General features: G+C 38.4%; 1 protein-coding gene across 3 annotated transcripts in view; it reads left to right on the forward strand.

Moving 5' to 3' along the window:
• The first annotated feature begins 9,015 nt into the window (after positions 1-9,015).
• LOC138059436 (adenylosuccinate lyase-like) overlaps positions 9,016-13,853 on the forward strand; it is a 55,840-nt gene continuing 51,002 nt past the window's right edge. For 2 of the 3 annotated variants that reach the window (XM_068905037.1, XM_068905036.1), the window contains exons 1-6: positions 9,017-9,193; positions 9,316-9,519; positions 10,040-10,084; positions 10,905-10,984; positions 12,460-12,631; positions 13,535-13,672. In XM_068905037.1, coding sequence (XP_068761138.1) covers positions 9,050-9,193; positions 9,316-9,519; positions 10,040-10,084; positions 10,905-10,984; positions 12,460-12,631; positions 13,535-13,672 — 783 coding nt within the window. In that variant the 5' untranslated portion in view covers positions 9,017-9,049. Of the gene's footprint in view, positions 9,194-9,315; positions 9,520-10,039; positions 10,085-10,904; positions 10,985-12,459; positions 12,632-13,534; positions 13,673-13,853 lie in introns of all 3 variants that reach the window. The other variant, XM_068905038.1, reaches the window with a different exon arrangement.

Consider the following 13,853-nt stretch of genomic DNA (forward strand, 5'->3'; position numbering starts at 1 on the left):
GGCGCTCCTTTCAGTACCAAATATTTAACTAAATTACCAGCGGATTTTGATTTTGACGTAAATTCAACAAATCGGTTGCCATTTTGTGGGTAATTTAAAGTTCATTACTCAGTTCTAAGTATCCGTCAAAATATGCGATTTAACAGCTGACGAATCGTCTCAATTTTCGTATCTGAAACGAGAGAAATTTTAATCGTTAGAATTTCGCAAGTCCAGTTGCGTTGACAATTAAATTAGACACACCGAGGGGAAAAATGGTAATTTCGCTTGATTCAGCTTTCAGCCAACAAAAATCAATTTGGGGCCGACGTTAATTTTATTTTCCATATAATTAAACTTACCAAAAGGTAAAAAGAGGGACTCGACACCCTGTTTGTAACATAACAAAAAGAACAAAATATTTTGTTTCCATTATTAAAAAGAGAAAAAGCATGCAGATCGTAGACTAGCAAGCACACAGTGAAATGCTTCGGTTTTGGTTTTTTGAAATCTAGCCTTGCTCGCCTGTTATGCCATCCGCGTTTATAACAAACGGCGCGTTTTATTAAATCTCATGCAACCGTTCGCTTCTTCCTTCCATCGTTTTTATCTTCGATGTCTTCACCAACAAGATATTATCTTAAATAAGATTATCTCAATGCATTAAAGTACTGATTTCCAACTGGCAAAAGTCCTTAAACATTTCCTGATTACAGTACAAAATCTAGTTACTCGGGGCAGAGATCTTTTAATCGCTAAATGCTGTCGTTAAACAGCCATTACGGAAGCGCACAATTGATCATAGGAAAACAAAACCACTTTGCTGCGTTCAGTTTTTAATTCATTCGTGGGAATTTATTTCCAGGGAAATAATACAGGCACCAAATGAACACAGGGTATGCCATTGTGGAACTCATTTAAAAACGGAGGTCTGGTTTAAAACGCAAACTTTAGGCCACTGAGCAATATAAAATGGATGTGAATGTACGGAAATTGAAATGACTGGCCACATGTTCGGTTCTCATAATAACTACCCCACTTTCAAAATCGAATTATTCCAATCTCTAAAGCTTGCCAAATCGATTTTGTTCAGCGCAAACAGAAAGCCGTAATAAGAAATGTGTAATTGATTATCTTCACTGCTCCGCCGTCCGATATGGGACTGCTAACCGTTGTGGGAAAATTGTCTCATCACCACAAACCACGTTGAGTGTTTTCAGCTAAAGCAAATAAAATGAGGCGAGAATTTTCTTAGTTAGTGCAAATGGCTCGACTACGCAAATCACAACCTAGTAATTCAATTTTTAAATAATTTCTTTACGATATTTTTTTTCTTTTCGACAATTAATTTATCCCTTTTTTCACACGCGAATGAACGTTTGGCGCTAAATAGGAAGATAAAAAAAATACTGTATCATCAAAATTTCTTCGAGACAAAAAAAAAAAAAAAAGAAGACAAAATATCCAAAAACAGGACTCTAATTTACAGTCAATAGATATAATTTTTAACACAGGGAAAACTCAAACTTACAAAAAAAATTACTTTGATCTCTAATCAACATATTGAATTTTTAACCCACGAAGGAAATAAATCTGCTCTAAACGAAAAAAGAATGTTTTGTTAGTTATTCGATCCTTTATCACTGGATTATGCTAATGTTTGCCGTAGCTGGTTATTTCCCTGGAAAATCGCCTTCAAATTTTTCCTGCATTTCACACCTGGGTCAACAAAACTCTAAAAACATTCATCGGCTAGTATTTACTCGCTTTCAACGAGGGCACTCGGTATCAAATTTGTCGAGTAATTTTACATGTGTATGTTCTGCGTTCATTTACTTTGAACAAGTTTATCATATTACCTGGATATTTAACTCATTACGAACCAAACCCTACCGTGAACGAGGAGAAACGAAAACTGTTACTCCACTTTTCAAACTAGCAGTTATTACCAACGGTTTCTATTAAATTACAGTCGGTTTTTTAAAACGTTCTCACATGAAGGAAACCTAATTATTTTCGAACCCAGGGTTTTCGCATAATAAAGTGAAGGGCAAGAAAACGCATAACCAACTGGCGAGACGACAGTAACACTGTTCGCTTAATGGGGTTTCTCAAACAGTGTCAGTTAAACGCAGCTTTAGAGATTTTGTGCACGAATAAATTCTTAGCTACCAAGGTAAAAGATGAAATTACTGTTTTAGCAAGAAATTTGAGCATGAATAAGCCAAACGACAAAAAGTAGGATTGTCTTTGAGCGCGCAGAATTCAATTCCAATTGTAAACGTCCTCTGCGCCCTTCTCTGTTCGATTGATGCTTAAAAGTCGACGTTCCCTTTGCCTGTGAAAGGTGAGCTTACTTCTGAGTGGCTCTTATGTTTACATCTGAGCATACGCACTTAAAAAAAGTCTCCAAACCCAATGAGCATGTCCAGAATAGAAACGTCGCAAGAGTTTAAGACGCATTATGCGACTTCAACCATTCTCGTCCCCAGAGCCCTACGTTTCTTTTGGTCACGTGGTCGGCGAAACGAAGAGTTCTGGTCGCAGCCAATACTGAATGTCCGTAAATCTCGGACATCCAGCAGGGCATGCGAGGGGAGAGACGATATTGATATAAAGGATGCTTCCTCAATAGATCATTTCGAAGAAGCATTGAAAAGGTTTTGATTGCGATTGTCGGTTGCCAAACACCAAAACAGGATGATTACGATCGAGAATGATCTCGTTGCAGGCGATACAATAGGGAACTTAAGCAACGACAACGACGGCGGCAAAGAGAACTTCAAAATTTGTGCAAATCACAAAAATCCAAGGTTGTTTATAAGGCAACTTGTTGGGACTGTAATGAGTTTTACATTGGTAAAACGAAACGTCGCTTATGTGACGGTAAAAAAGATCATTTCAAAGCACTTCATGGGATCAGTCAAACGTCCGCTATTGCAGATCACGCAGTAAAATCAGGTTACAACATAAATGGGATCATTTTCAAGTTTTGGCAAATGGTAGCTCTTTCACGTGAAATATTTCAAGTTTTTTTCGGTGAAATTTCTTCAAATTTTGTAGAGAGATAATTACTGTTTACGCCTTCCGTCTGCCAATTCATCATAAGATTTTGTAAGACAATTTTTTAAGTGGAGCTAAACAACAGAAATTCGCTAAGAGCGACGAAACTACATTTGTAAGCCCTATTTTTTTGGCCTTCAAAAGATTCCTCTGGACAAATGTCATGCAATGTCAAAGTTTAGAAAAAAAACACCGAAGGAAATGAAGAAAATCAAAACAAACACTGTAAACAAGCTATCTTTAGAGAGTTATAATTCCGGGTATGTATCAATAGCGACTTTATAATTAGGCAACGACAACGGAACGAAAACGAACGCGATTTCAAAGGACAACTCGTCATTGCTGTTGTGCTGTCAGTGTCTAGAGCGGTTTTCAATTGAGTGTCGAAAGGAATTAGCGAATTGCTTTGGCTTTACATTAACTTCACTCAGTGATTGGTTGAAAGTTCTCGCGCCATTTTTTCAATCAATCACAAGTGAAACCAAAACCAATCGTTGCTTGCACGAGCACATTTTCCCGCGCTTTGTGTTGCCTACGTGTACTAACTTCGAGTTTTGATTGGTTTACTGGATTGTCGCCGTCCTTTTTGCTTGGCCAAAGTAATTACTTTGGTTTTGGTTTTACGACACTCGATTGAAACTCGCTCTAAAACCCCTTGCAAAAGGACGCAACAATGTTGGCAAATCAAGTTGGGTGTTGTTACATGTTGCGTCCGCTTGCCTACCCTGTTGACGATGATGTTGTTGGGAGTTGTTGCGTCAAGTTTGAAACCGGTCAAACTTTTAGTTCCGTGCAAACGGACGCAACATTGTTTGCCAACAACTCCCAGCAATAGGGACTTTATGATCTACCACGCGGTCGTCAACGAGGACGCCTCGTAACAACAGTATCATTGGTTAAAAGAGGGAAAGTATTCGTGCTGCACGTGCGCAAGCATTTTAGCACACATTCTTGCGGTCCTCTTCACAACAACGACGTGAAATCACCAAATTTGAGGTTTTGACGACAACGCGAGCGCACAAATATGAATCTATAATTCTCAATTTTCATCCTGAAACCGCTCGTACCAATTTATTTTTAGGATACTTCGCCCACATTGTACGACGCGAACGAGATGGCCCAACCGCGAGATACTTACGATAGTGCAAAGTTATATTTGGAGGTGACGTTTTCGTTGACGTCGCAGCCGTAGATCGTAAAGTTCCTAATCAAGTAAAGCTATGATCCTCGCAGTTAAGGACGCAGTTTTAGCAATTGCGTAGAGAAGCCTGACAAATTCAGGACTTGAACGGAGTTTGAACCCGGAGTATGAAGCCATTTATGGGTCTAATTTTACCGTGAGGAAAAAATCAATGAACGACATGATACATGAAATGAATAATATACTAAACTGCGGATATGAAAGCTATGATCCTCGCAGTTACGGACCCAATTCTAGCAATTGCGTAGAGAAGCCTGACAAATTCAGGACTTCAACGGGGTTTGAACCCGTGACCTCGCGATACTGGTGCGACGCTCTAACCAACTGATCTATGAAGCCACTGACTTTGGGAGCTGGCTGGCTGGCGAAATGACATATGAAATGAATCATATACTGAACTGCGGATATGAAATCAAGTAAAGCTGTGATCCTCGCAGTTACGGACGCAACTTTAGCAATTGCGTAGAGAAGCCTGAAAAGTTCAAGACTTCAACGGGGTTTGAACCCGTGACCTCGCGATACCGGTGCGACACTCTAACCAACTGAATGTCCATAACTGCGAGGATCATAGCTTTACTTGATTTCATATCCGCAGTTCAGTATATGATTCATTTCATATGTCATTTCGTTCATTGAGTCATTCCTCACGGAAAAACTAGAACTCACAAATGACCAGCTAGCAACGTCAGTGGCCTCATAGCTCAGTTGGTTAGAGCGTCGCACCGGTATCGCGAGGTCACGGGTTCAAACCCCGTTGAAGTCCTGAATTTTTCAGGCTTCTCTATGCAATTGCTAAAATTGCCTCCATAACTGCGAGGATCATAGATTTACTTGATTTTATATCCGCAGTTCAGTATATGATTCATTTCATATATTATTTTGTTCATTGAAGTCCCTAATGTTGGGAAATGTTGCGTCAGTTTACTCCGCGGGGCTTTACAATTATTCCATCTTGTTCACGCGTCGTAGACCCAAAGTGAACCTTCCTATAGCTGGATTGGTACTAACGAGTTTCAAGGAAAGATAGGACACCAACGATTCATTGTTGTATGCTCCTGTTGTCATAAAAAGGTTAAATTTGGTTTCTTCACGTTGTTGTTTCGCAGAGCGCATGTGGCAAAGAAATATCATAAAGTGTGTGCTGAATGTGCAGCACGACCACTTTGCTTCATCTTTAAAACAATCATACTCTTGCCTTATGGCGTTAAAGTTGTCGTGGTCAGCGCATTGGCTTAAACTTCCTAATTATTGCTTGGACTTGCTTGACAAAAACTTGGATACGGTCGGTTGCTAAAAAGCGCAATTATTTTGGTGAGTTCAACGTAGCTTTACGTAACGAGTAAGCGACTGGAAAAACATGTAATTTCAAATACATAGTGACGAGAGACATTTCTGGGAACCCTTCCGCAATTTACAAGAGGAGCAAGAGATATTGGTACTCTCTTTCGTCGTAGGCGATCACGCAAGCACAGTCTAGTGGCCTGGGGAATCACTGATTGCAATGCGTTGTTCTACTTTTGACAAACGCGTTACAGTTTAGTAAAAACACAAAACTACTTTTGGTCAGATTTCGTAGTTCAGTTCAGTCTTTCATTCCAAACTTCCCCTTTTAAGTACATATTATAGATAAAAAGGTAGCGAGGTACATACGACCGTAATGAAGGCAAAAATACATGTATATTTAAAATATCCGTCTAATCGGAGCGCCATCCAAAAACAGGTGCCATTCAGATTTTAGGCCAAGATCGGGACCAAAGAGTAAAACTTTCAGACTTGAAAAGGCTGATAGGGCAACGCCCATAAAAGCACGCGGCGAGCCTGCAAACCACCATCTTGGAATAATAACCGTTTTGTCTCTAAGGGGTTACAGTTCCCATTGAGGAGTAAAATAATTGCCTGGCTTAAGACACTAAAATTTGTGAGGTGCCATAATTATTTATGAGTGGACACAGACGTTGACAAACTGTGAAGTATTTACATCTATGTTTTCTGTGTAACTGAACAACCCTACTTTGGCAGGCACCTTAGACAGAATATTCTAAAAATAGTTAAATTTGGTTGCTAACCTTGTTTGTAAGTTTGACAGCAAACTTGTAATAAATTACAACTATTAATAAGATCTAAGTAAAGGGTGGACTAATTTATCAAATATGTTACCACACATACAACTGAGAGAATGCAGCCATATAATATTTCCAAAAAAAAAAAAAAAAAAGTAGGGAGGGTCCAGTAACCAACATTAGTAATTCTGTAAACTTCTTACAACCTTGCCAAACATACTCTGAACTCAGTGACCGATATGATAGGAATTCTCTGTAAGAGAAGGGTCCTATAGAAATGGCTCTGGTCTGCTTACCATCATCCTCAGGTTTTGATTTCCAATCTAACCAATCCAAATAATCTTGCAAGATGTGTACTTCAATTAGTGACCTGATTTGAGTCTTTGAAAGCTACAGGTTGGCATCAAACCATGTTAAATACGGTTCCAATCAAATTTATTTGGGATTGGAGCAAATCCTCACTTGAACGCCTGGGTTGAAATATAACAGGAATATTGGGCAAGGGGTATTGGTCCCTTTAAGCATCACCATTTGTGCACTCGGCCAGCAACTGTCACTGTCATTTAACAATGAGCCACAACTCCATCTTCAGTGACCTTGTCTGAGCTTGTTTAATTATGAATGAAAAACTTCAGTCCCATCCAATTGAAATACATAAACGTCACCATTACGGGGATGGAGGTAGGAACAAGAAGACCAAAGTAGCAAGGTGAATACTGGTTCAGGCAAGATTCTGGAAAGTCCTGTCATCAAAGAACCCATCATTAATATCCGAGGAAATCTAATTATTATTTCCAAAAGAATGACATTTTTTTGCAGGAGAGAAGTGGTGACAAAGAGACAGCAGTTGACTCCCACATTCATGTTCAAGGTTTGACTCCCAAATTCGGCCAATTACGAGAGTTAAGTTTGTTGGTTCTATACTTTACTCTGAGAGGTTTCTCTGTGTACAATGATATTTCACTCTCATACAAAACCATTTTTACTTAATCTGCTTGGTTACATAAAATTGGCTTTTATTAATATTAGTTATTGTTATTGTTATTGTTATTGTTATTTTTAGTAGTAGTAATAGTAGTAGCAGTAGCAGTAGCAGTAGTAGTAGTGTAGTGGTTGTCGTCGTCATGTTACCTTCATTATTTACCCTGATACAAAAGGGATACCTAGAGTTTGTGACAAAATTCCTTGGAATAGCACACAAATAATTATACAGATCTGAAGCTTTTGTGGCTTACCCTCCCCTCATTATGTTGTTTGCATGCAAGTTTCTGAGCCCATTTGGCAAAAGAACATTGTGGGAGGGCAAGGTATTGCAAAGCATTTCAATAATCTTGTCCAAGGCTGTAGATCCCACACAATCCAGTATATTTTCCTGTCAAGGTTAAGCCATTTATGGGTCTTTCTGTGGCTACTTGAAAACATTTTTATTCAATTGGGATCAGTCTTTTTTTGTTTTCTGTCTTTTGTTTCTTTTGTTTTATGTAATCTCTGCTCCAGGTCCTGTGGAAGGAAACCCAGCGTAAAAACTTGTGTATGAGCCACATCTTTTTACTGAAATGTTGGGCTCAAAATCGTGGGTGCAGCTTATATACGAGACCATTGCTTTCAGAGGGAGTAAACTGGCTGGTATGGGGTCACAAATAACGCTAAAAAATTTCAGTAAATGAAAATAATAAAAATATTCTTTGACCAAGCACTTAAACACTAACTCTCCACCGTGTGCAAGAAAATACCACAGGAGAACTCAAAAGGCAAATGGCCATACTGCAAGTTACCAATCCTCGTTTTCTTTTTCCGTTTCTGTTATGGCCCGCCTCATGCATAAATCAACAGAAAAAAATTGGGGATGGCCCTCGAACTCAGTTAGTGAGAGGTATGAGGTCCAATCTGAAGGACTTGACCTCTGTAATCTTCCTGCTTTAACTGGGTCAAAAATTGCTACAAGGAGTCATTCCATGAGTTTCACACTGTGGCTATAAAATTGGCCCCTAACTGGTCAAGGTCTTAAGTAGACTTATACAATGACCGTCAGTGAGAACTTGACTGGTATAATGTGATTGGCTCGATACCGAAACCCAAAAAAAAAAGACTTAACAATTGAAACAATGACTTGGACTTAAACAGTACTGAGAAACTGTTTACAATACCAAACAATAGCAGGTTACGAGAGCTGCTCATTACTGCTATTGTTTTCAGCTTGGGTATTGAGCCAATCAAATTATACTTTATGAGAGCTGCTACACTACTGAGGACATAGCCACCGAGGACAGTTGCCAGATGGTGGAATTTTTACGGTATATATCATGTTACTATCGCTATTACTTAAACGCTATCCATAGAGCTAACCAAGCGCTTTTCAGGCTAACCAGCGTGCTTTTTAGGACTAATATATAACAAAGTTTTGACTGTCAGTCATTTAAGTGTTTTTAACACCTTTGACCGGTAACCGGCCATATAGCCACATCGTTCCTGTTAATATGTGACAGGATAACTAGAAAAGGAAGCTTACCTCGGTAGTAAGATAAGTATAGAATATTCCAAAGAGGCAAGTAAGAACAAAAATCGGGGAGAAGATAAGCAAAAAATATGGAACAAAATTGTCAGCAAAAGTGTGGTCTACGTCTTGCTCGTTCCGCCATTTCATTTTTACCGCTGACCAATCAATACTTTGGCATTGAAGCTCATACATTTCTCTAATATGGACGCTGACTTGATCTTTCTTGCCTGTGGTCTCTTGTAGTCCAGCATGGCGGGAGATTCAGTTCATGGAGTGTATCGAAGCCCACTTACAAGTCGATATGCAAGCCCTGAAATGGCCTTTAATTTCTCAGAGGAGAAAAAATTTTCGACATGGAGAAAGCTGTGGCTCTTCTTAGCAAAATCTGAGAAGGTACGTATAGCATTGTTGTAAAGAAAGGCGACATCGGTAAAATGTGACATTTGACTTATATTAAATACCAGATTGTTTCTAGCTTTTCTCTGAGTTTGAAAGGTTTTTATCATCTTTATCAGATGCTGGGTCTGGATATCTCAGATGAGCAAATTCAGGAAATGGAATCTAATTTGACGAACATCGACTACAACTTAGCTGCCGCAGAAGAAAAAAAACGAAGGCATGACGTAATGGCGCACGTGCACACGTTTGGCGCGTGCTGTCCCAAGGCGGCTCCTATAATACACCTCGGAGCCACTTCATGTTATGTTGGTGACAATACTGTAAGTAGTAGATGTCAACTTGAGCATTTTTTTTCTTGCTTCCAGCTGGCTTTTACTAATCTCTTTAATATTAAAGTGTTTTGCCCAATGTAACTTGTTCAGGTGAATGCATAGGAAATGTAAAGAAGAATTATCTGCTTTGCTATCATGAAACCTCACATTAGCATGTGACTAGGATGTATAGGCCACTTCGGAAAATACCATAATACTCTTTGTTTGTCCCCCCAAATTTTGCATAAGCATTGTTTTTGTTTTCTCTTGAGACCATTGTAAGTCCCAAGAGAAACTGGAAACAATGCTTATGCAAAATTTGGGGGGACAAACAAAGAGTATTACCACTGCGTTGCAATATGATTGGTTTATTTTCCAAAATGGGTGTTCCTGATTGGCTGTTACATTGTGTCAAATTGACGCAAGCATTACTTGTACATCGTTAAAAATTAGCCAATTAGTCAATCAGATTGTGAAATTACAAGCAATTGTGGTAAAAATTATTATACTCTTTGCTTAAAATTTTCAGGACCTTATTGTTATAAAGGATGCTTTCAATATTGTACTTCCAAAGGTTAGTGTGAAGTACCTAATATCATTATTGTTAATTTAAAAATTAAGTAAACAAAGTTTTTCCCTTGCTGTGTCCTATCATTCTTTTAACAGAAGAGAGAGTGTCCCCTGTGGTGGCACTGTATGCTATTCACAAATGACCTTTTGGATATACAAATTCTAACTGCCATGTACAATCACGGTGTACTTGAATAATATTAGGGAGCATTAGCATGAGAAATTTTTGAGCCACAAATGGAACCCATAAGAGACTGAGTTGTTTTATATTTTAACCAGTCTTGACACTGCCAAATTTATATTGCAAAGTACACTGTACACGTGCATGTATCCTTTCTCTCTTAGATACAATGACAATAATATTATTAGTTGAACACCCAGACCAGGAGGGACTGCCGGTTTGACTTGTGAAATAGTCACTTCTGGTTTCTTCCCACAGCTCAAAAACCTCTAGTGCATATAAGCTCCCCATTATCACCATTCTGATTAGGGCACTCACATCTCAAAAGATCTTAATTATTTACAGAAAATATATGGTGCGATATAGCGTGCATTGCTCCAAACTTGTTGTTTTTAATGATAGAATTGATTCAAATGTGTAATATATGAGTTCTTCATGGTAGACTAGTGCTAATTATTATTAAGAAAGAATAAATGTTTATAAAATAAATGTTTTTATTTCGTTAAAAAGAAGGCTCAAACATGGTGTTCATCTTCATTATTATAATTATTATCATTATTATTATTATTATTATTATTATTATTATATATATATATATATATATAAGTAATCATCTATTGAGTGCATTTTTATATATTTAAAGCTGGCAAGATGCATAGATAGACTGTCAGGCTTTGCAGAGAAGTACAAGTCAGTCCCTACTCTTGGCTACACACATTTTCAGTGAGTAGATAACTTATATAACCCAAGTTTTTGAGCTGTACTTGTGGTTATGATTCTCATTTTATCAAGTTAAATTTATGGTCCATTTACTGACTGTATAAATTACACATAATTGGAAGAATGAAGAGCCACAACATACAGTACAGCGGTACTGTGTTAAAAGCTACATGTAAGCTCAACAACTGCAGTTCTGGGTGTGGATCATGTGTACTATAGGTGGCCTTGGTCCACATATCGGTCAACTATCAGTCGACAAGCGACCGATAGTTGACCAATAGTCAACCGGTATGTAGCGATCAAGTGCCGCTGAAGTATCGGCCAAGTATCGATCATGTGTTGGTCAAGTATCGGTTCACTTACTGACTATATATCACCCAGAAGAAATATGCTAACAAAGAGTGAGAGGCTTTGTCGATATTCCGATTTGGTAATATTCCTTGTACAATGTTACTGTTATTTCCTGTCCAATTTATGTCGGTATTGGGATCCACCTAAATTGTATCATCTAAAATTGCAGCGTGTAAATGCTCAGCTAAACGAAAAGCAAATTTATGATCTTTTAAAACTGAACGAGGCGGTTAAAGTCAAGACTTCTTTTTGCAGTGCAAGGTCAGCCGTTGTTTATTTGTTTCATCGGAAAATAAAATTGCCTTACTTGCGGTCCAATGGGAACCAACAGGGTTAGAAGTGTTTTGACGTTTGCTAAAAACATGCACTTGATATAGAATGAAATAGAAATCAAAACTTTATGAGTGCGGCTTGAATTATTGCGAGTTCACTCTACTGACGTTCCTGTTTGCCTTTATATCTCAAACTTGAGGTTTTAACTCTTTGAATAGTCAAATTGTGTGCTCTTTATCGACCGACGGTGACTCTTTTTTTAAAGAATAATGACAGCAGTGGTGAAAAAAAAAGCTAAAATGCTATTCATTGTCCAATGAAATCAGCTTCCAAAGCACAGATAATAAAACCAAATATAACCTAACCTTTGAAAAGTGTGTAGTAAGTCTCCAACGCAATAAAATCGTGCGTTGTGGACCTTTTTTATTTATTTTTTATCTATTGTAAGTGAACTCAGATCCTTAATTCTCACACCACATCTATCTCTGGAAAAGTAACCGGCAAAGTCAATAGGTTGAATACACTTGAAAAACTAGACAGGGTAAAGGACCGTGCACTTAGGTATGACATGTATTTATAGCAAAGACCATTTCTCAAGGAAGAATGCTCAAGTTGATTGGTTTATATAACACATTAAAGGTTAACCCCCTCTGGTTGGGTTCTACTGTTCTTTATTCTTCTCTAAACCCAAGTGTTAATTCTTAATCTGACAGCACAACATTGCCAATAGTAGTCATACAGTAGTAGTAACTGGCTCAGTAGCTCTCAAGGAAATGGTATCCATCTTGTCATGCTTCTTATTTTTGAGTTTATCCCCTCTTGCAGTAAACTTTAATTTTCACTGAACTTAACAGGCCTGCACAATTGACAACAGTTGGAAAGAGAGCTTGCCTTTGGGTGTCAGATTTGCTAATGGACTTGAGAAATCTCATCCGGGCGAGAGATGATTTGAGATTCCGCGGAGTCAAGGGTACCACTGGCACCCAAGCCAGTTTTCTTAATCTGTTTGATGGGGATCATGGAAAGGTAAGTCCTAGAACACACTGCATGCAAAAAGGTGATTGGAGAGCAATGTTGGTGCAGTGGTGAGTAAGGTTGCCTTCGCAGTGTGGCCCTGGTTCATTTCTTGGAATCGGCATCATGTGGGTTCCATTGGTTAGTTCTCTAATCTGCTTTGAGAGGCTGGTCTCTGGGTGCTCTAGTGTTTCTGGCTATAGAAGCTAAGACTTCAATTAGTGAGGGAGTAATGAATTGAGGGTTATTTTCTTTTTTTTGTTTCTCCATATGGTCCTTTGGGACTGTACATACAGTACGTACACGCTTAAACTACTCCCCATAGGGGCTTGTCAGGGTCAATGAAACACAATCAATGAAATAACAACCTTTTTAAGAAGTTGTCACATCAGAGACACTCTGGGCTATGGCCTTGTGTCCTATTTTGTTACGTTCATACCACAGTTTGACATCCTCTGTGATGTATTAATGAACAAACGCTTGGCAACATGGAAGCTATTTGTTAACTAGATTCACTTGACTCAACCGTCCACGTGATCAATACGGGTTTTTGAGGTTACTGAAAGCGATCAAAGTTCAAGTTTGGAGTTAACAGTCACTTCTGAGGATGTACAGCTGTATCTCGAAGCATGCAAAATGTCAAGTAAATACACTGTAGGCTACTTTCAAAAATACTGTAATACTCTTTGTTTGCCCTCCAAACTTTTGTACAAAGCATTGTTTGCAGTTTCTCTTGGGACTTATAATTGTCCCAAGAGAAATTTAAAAACAATACTTATGCAAAAGTTTGGAGGGCAAACAAAGAGTATTATGGTATAAAAAAGTGGGCTATAATTTCAAACGCTGCACTTGTTTATAATGTTTGTCACTGCTGTTTGCATCTTATTAATTTTAATTTTCTCTATCTGGTTATAGGTGGAAAAACTAGACCAGCTAGTTACCGAGATGGCTGGATTTAACAATCATTATATTGTCACAGGGCAAACGTACAGTCGAAAAGTAGACTTGGACTGTCTGTCAGCTCTGGGTAGCTTGGGAGCTTCAGTTCACAAGGTACAGATGTAGATCTTGTAGTCGATAGTAAGCTACTGTCTACAGTAAGTTATGGCATTAAACTGAGAATGACAAAGATTGATAAGAAGAAGAGAAGACTGAAATTCATGCTAAGGTTTTCGTTACCCAATAGGGAGCTTTAGCATGTGATGTTTTTGAGACACGGATGGCAACCGGAAAT

Source organism: Montipora capricornis, chromosome 8, assembly GCF_036669925.1.
Source record: "Montipora capricornis isolate CH-2021 chromosome 8, ASM3666992v2, whole genome shotgun sequence".
NCBI lineage: Eukaryota > Metazoa > Cnidaria > Anthozoa > Scleractinia > Acroporidae > Montipora > Montipora capricornis.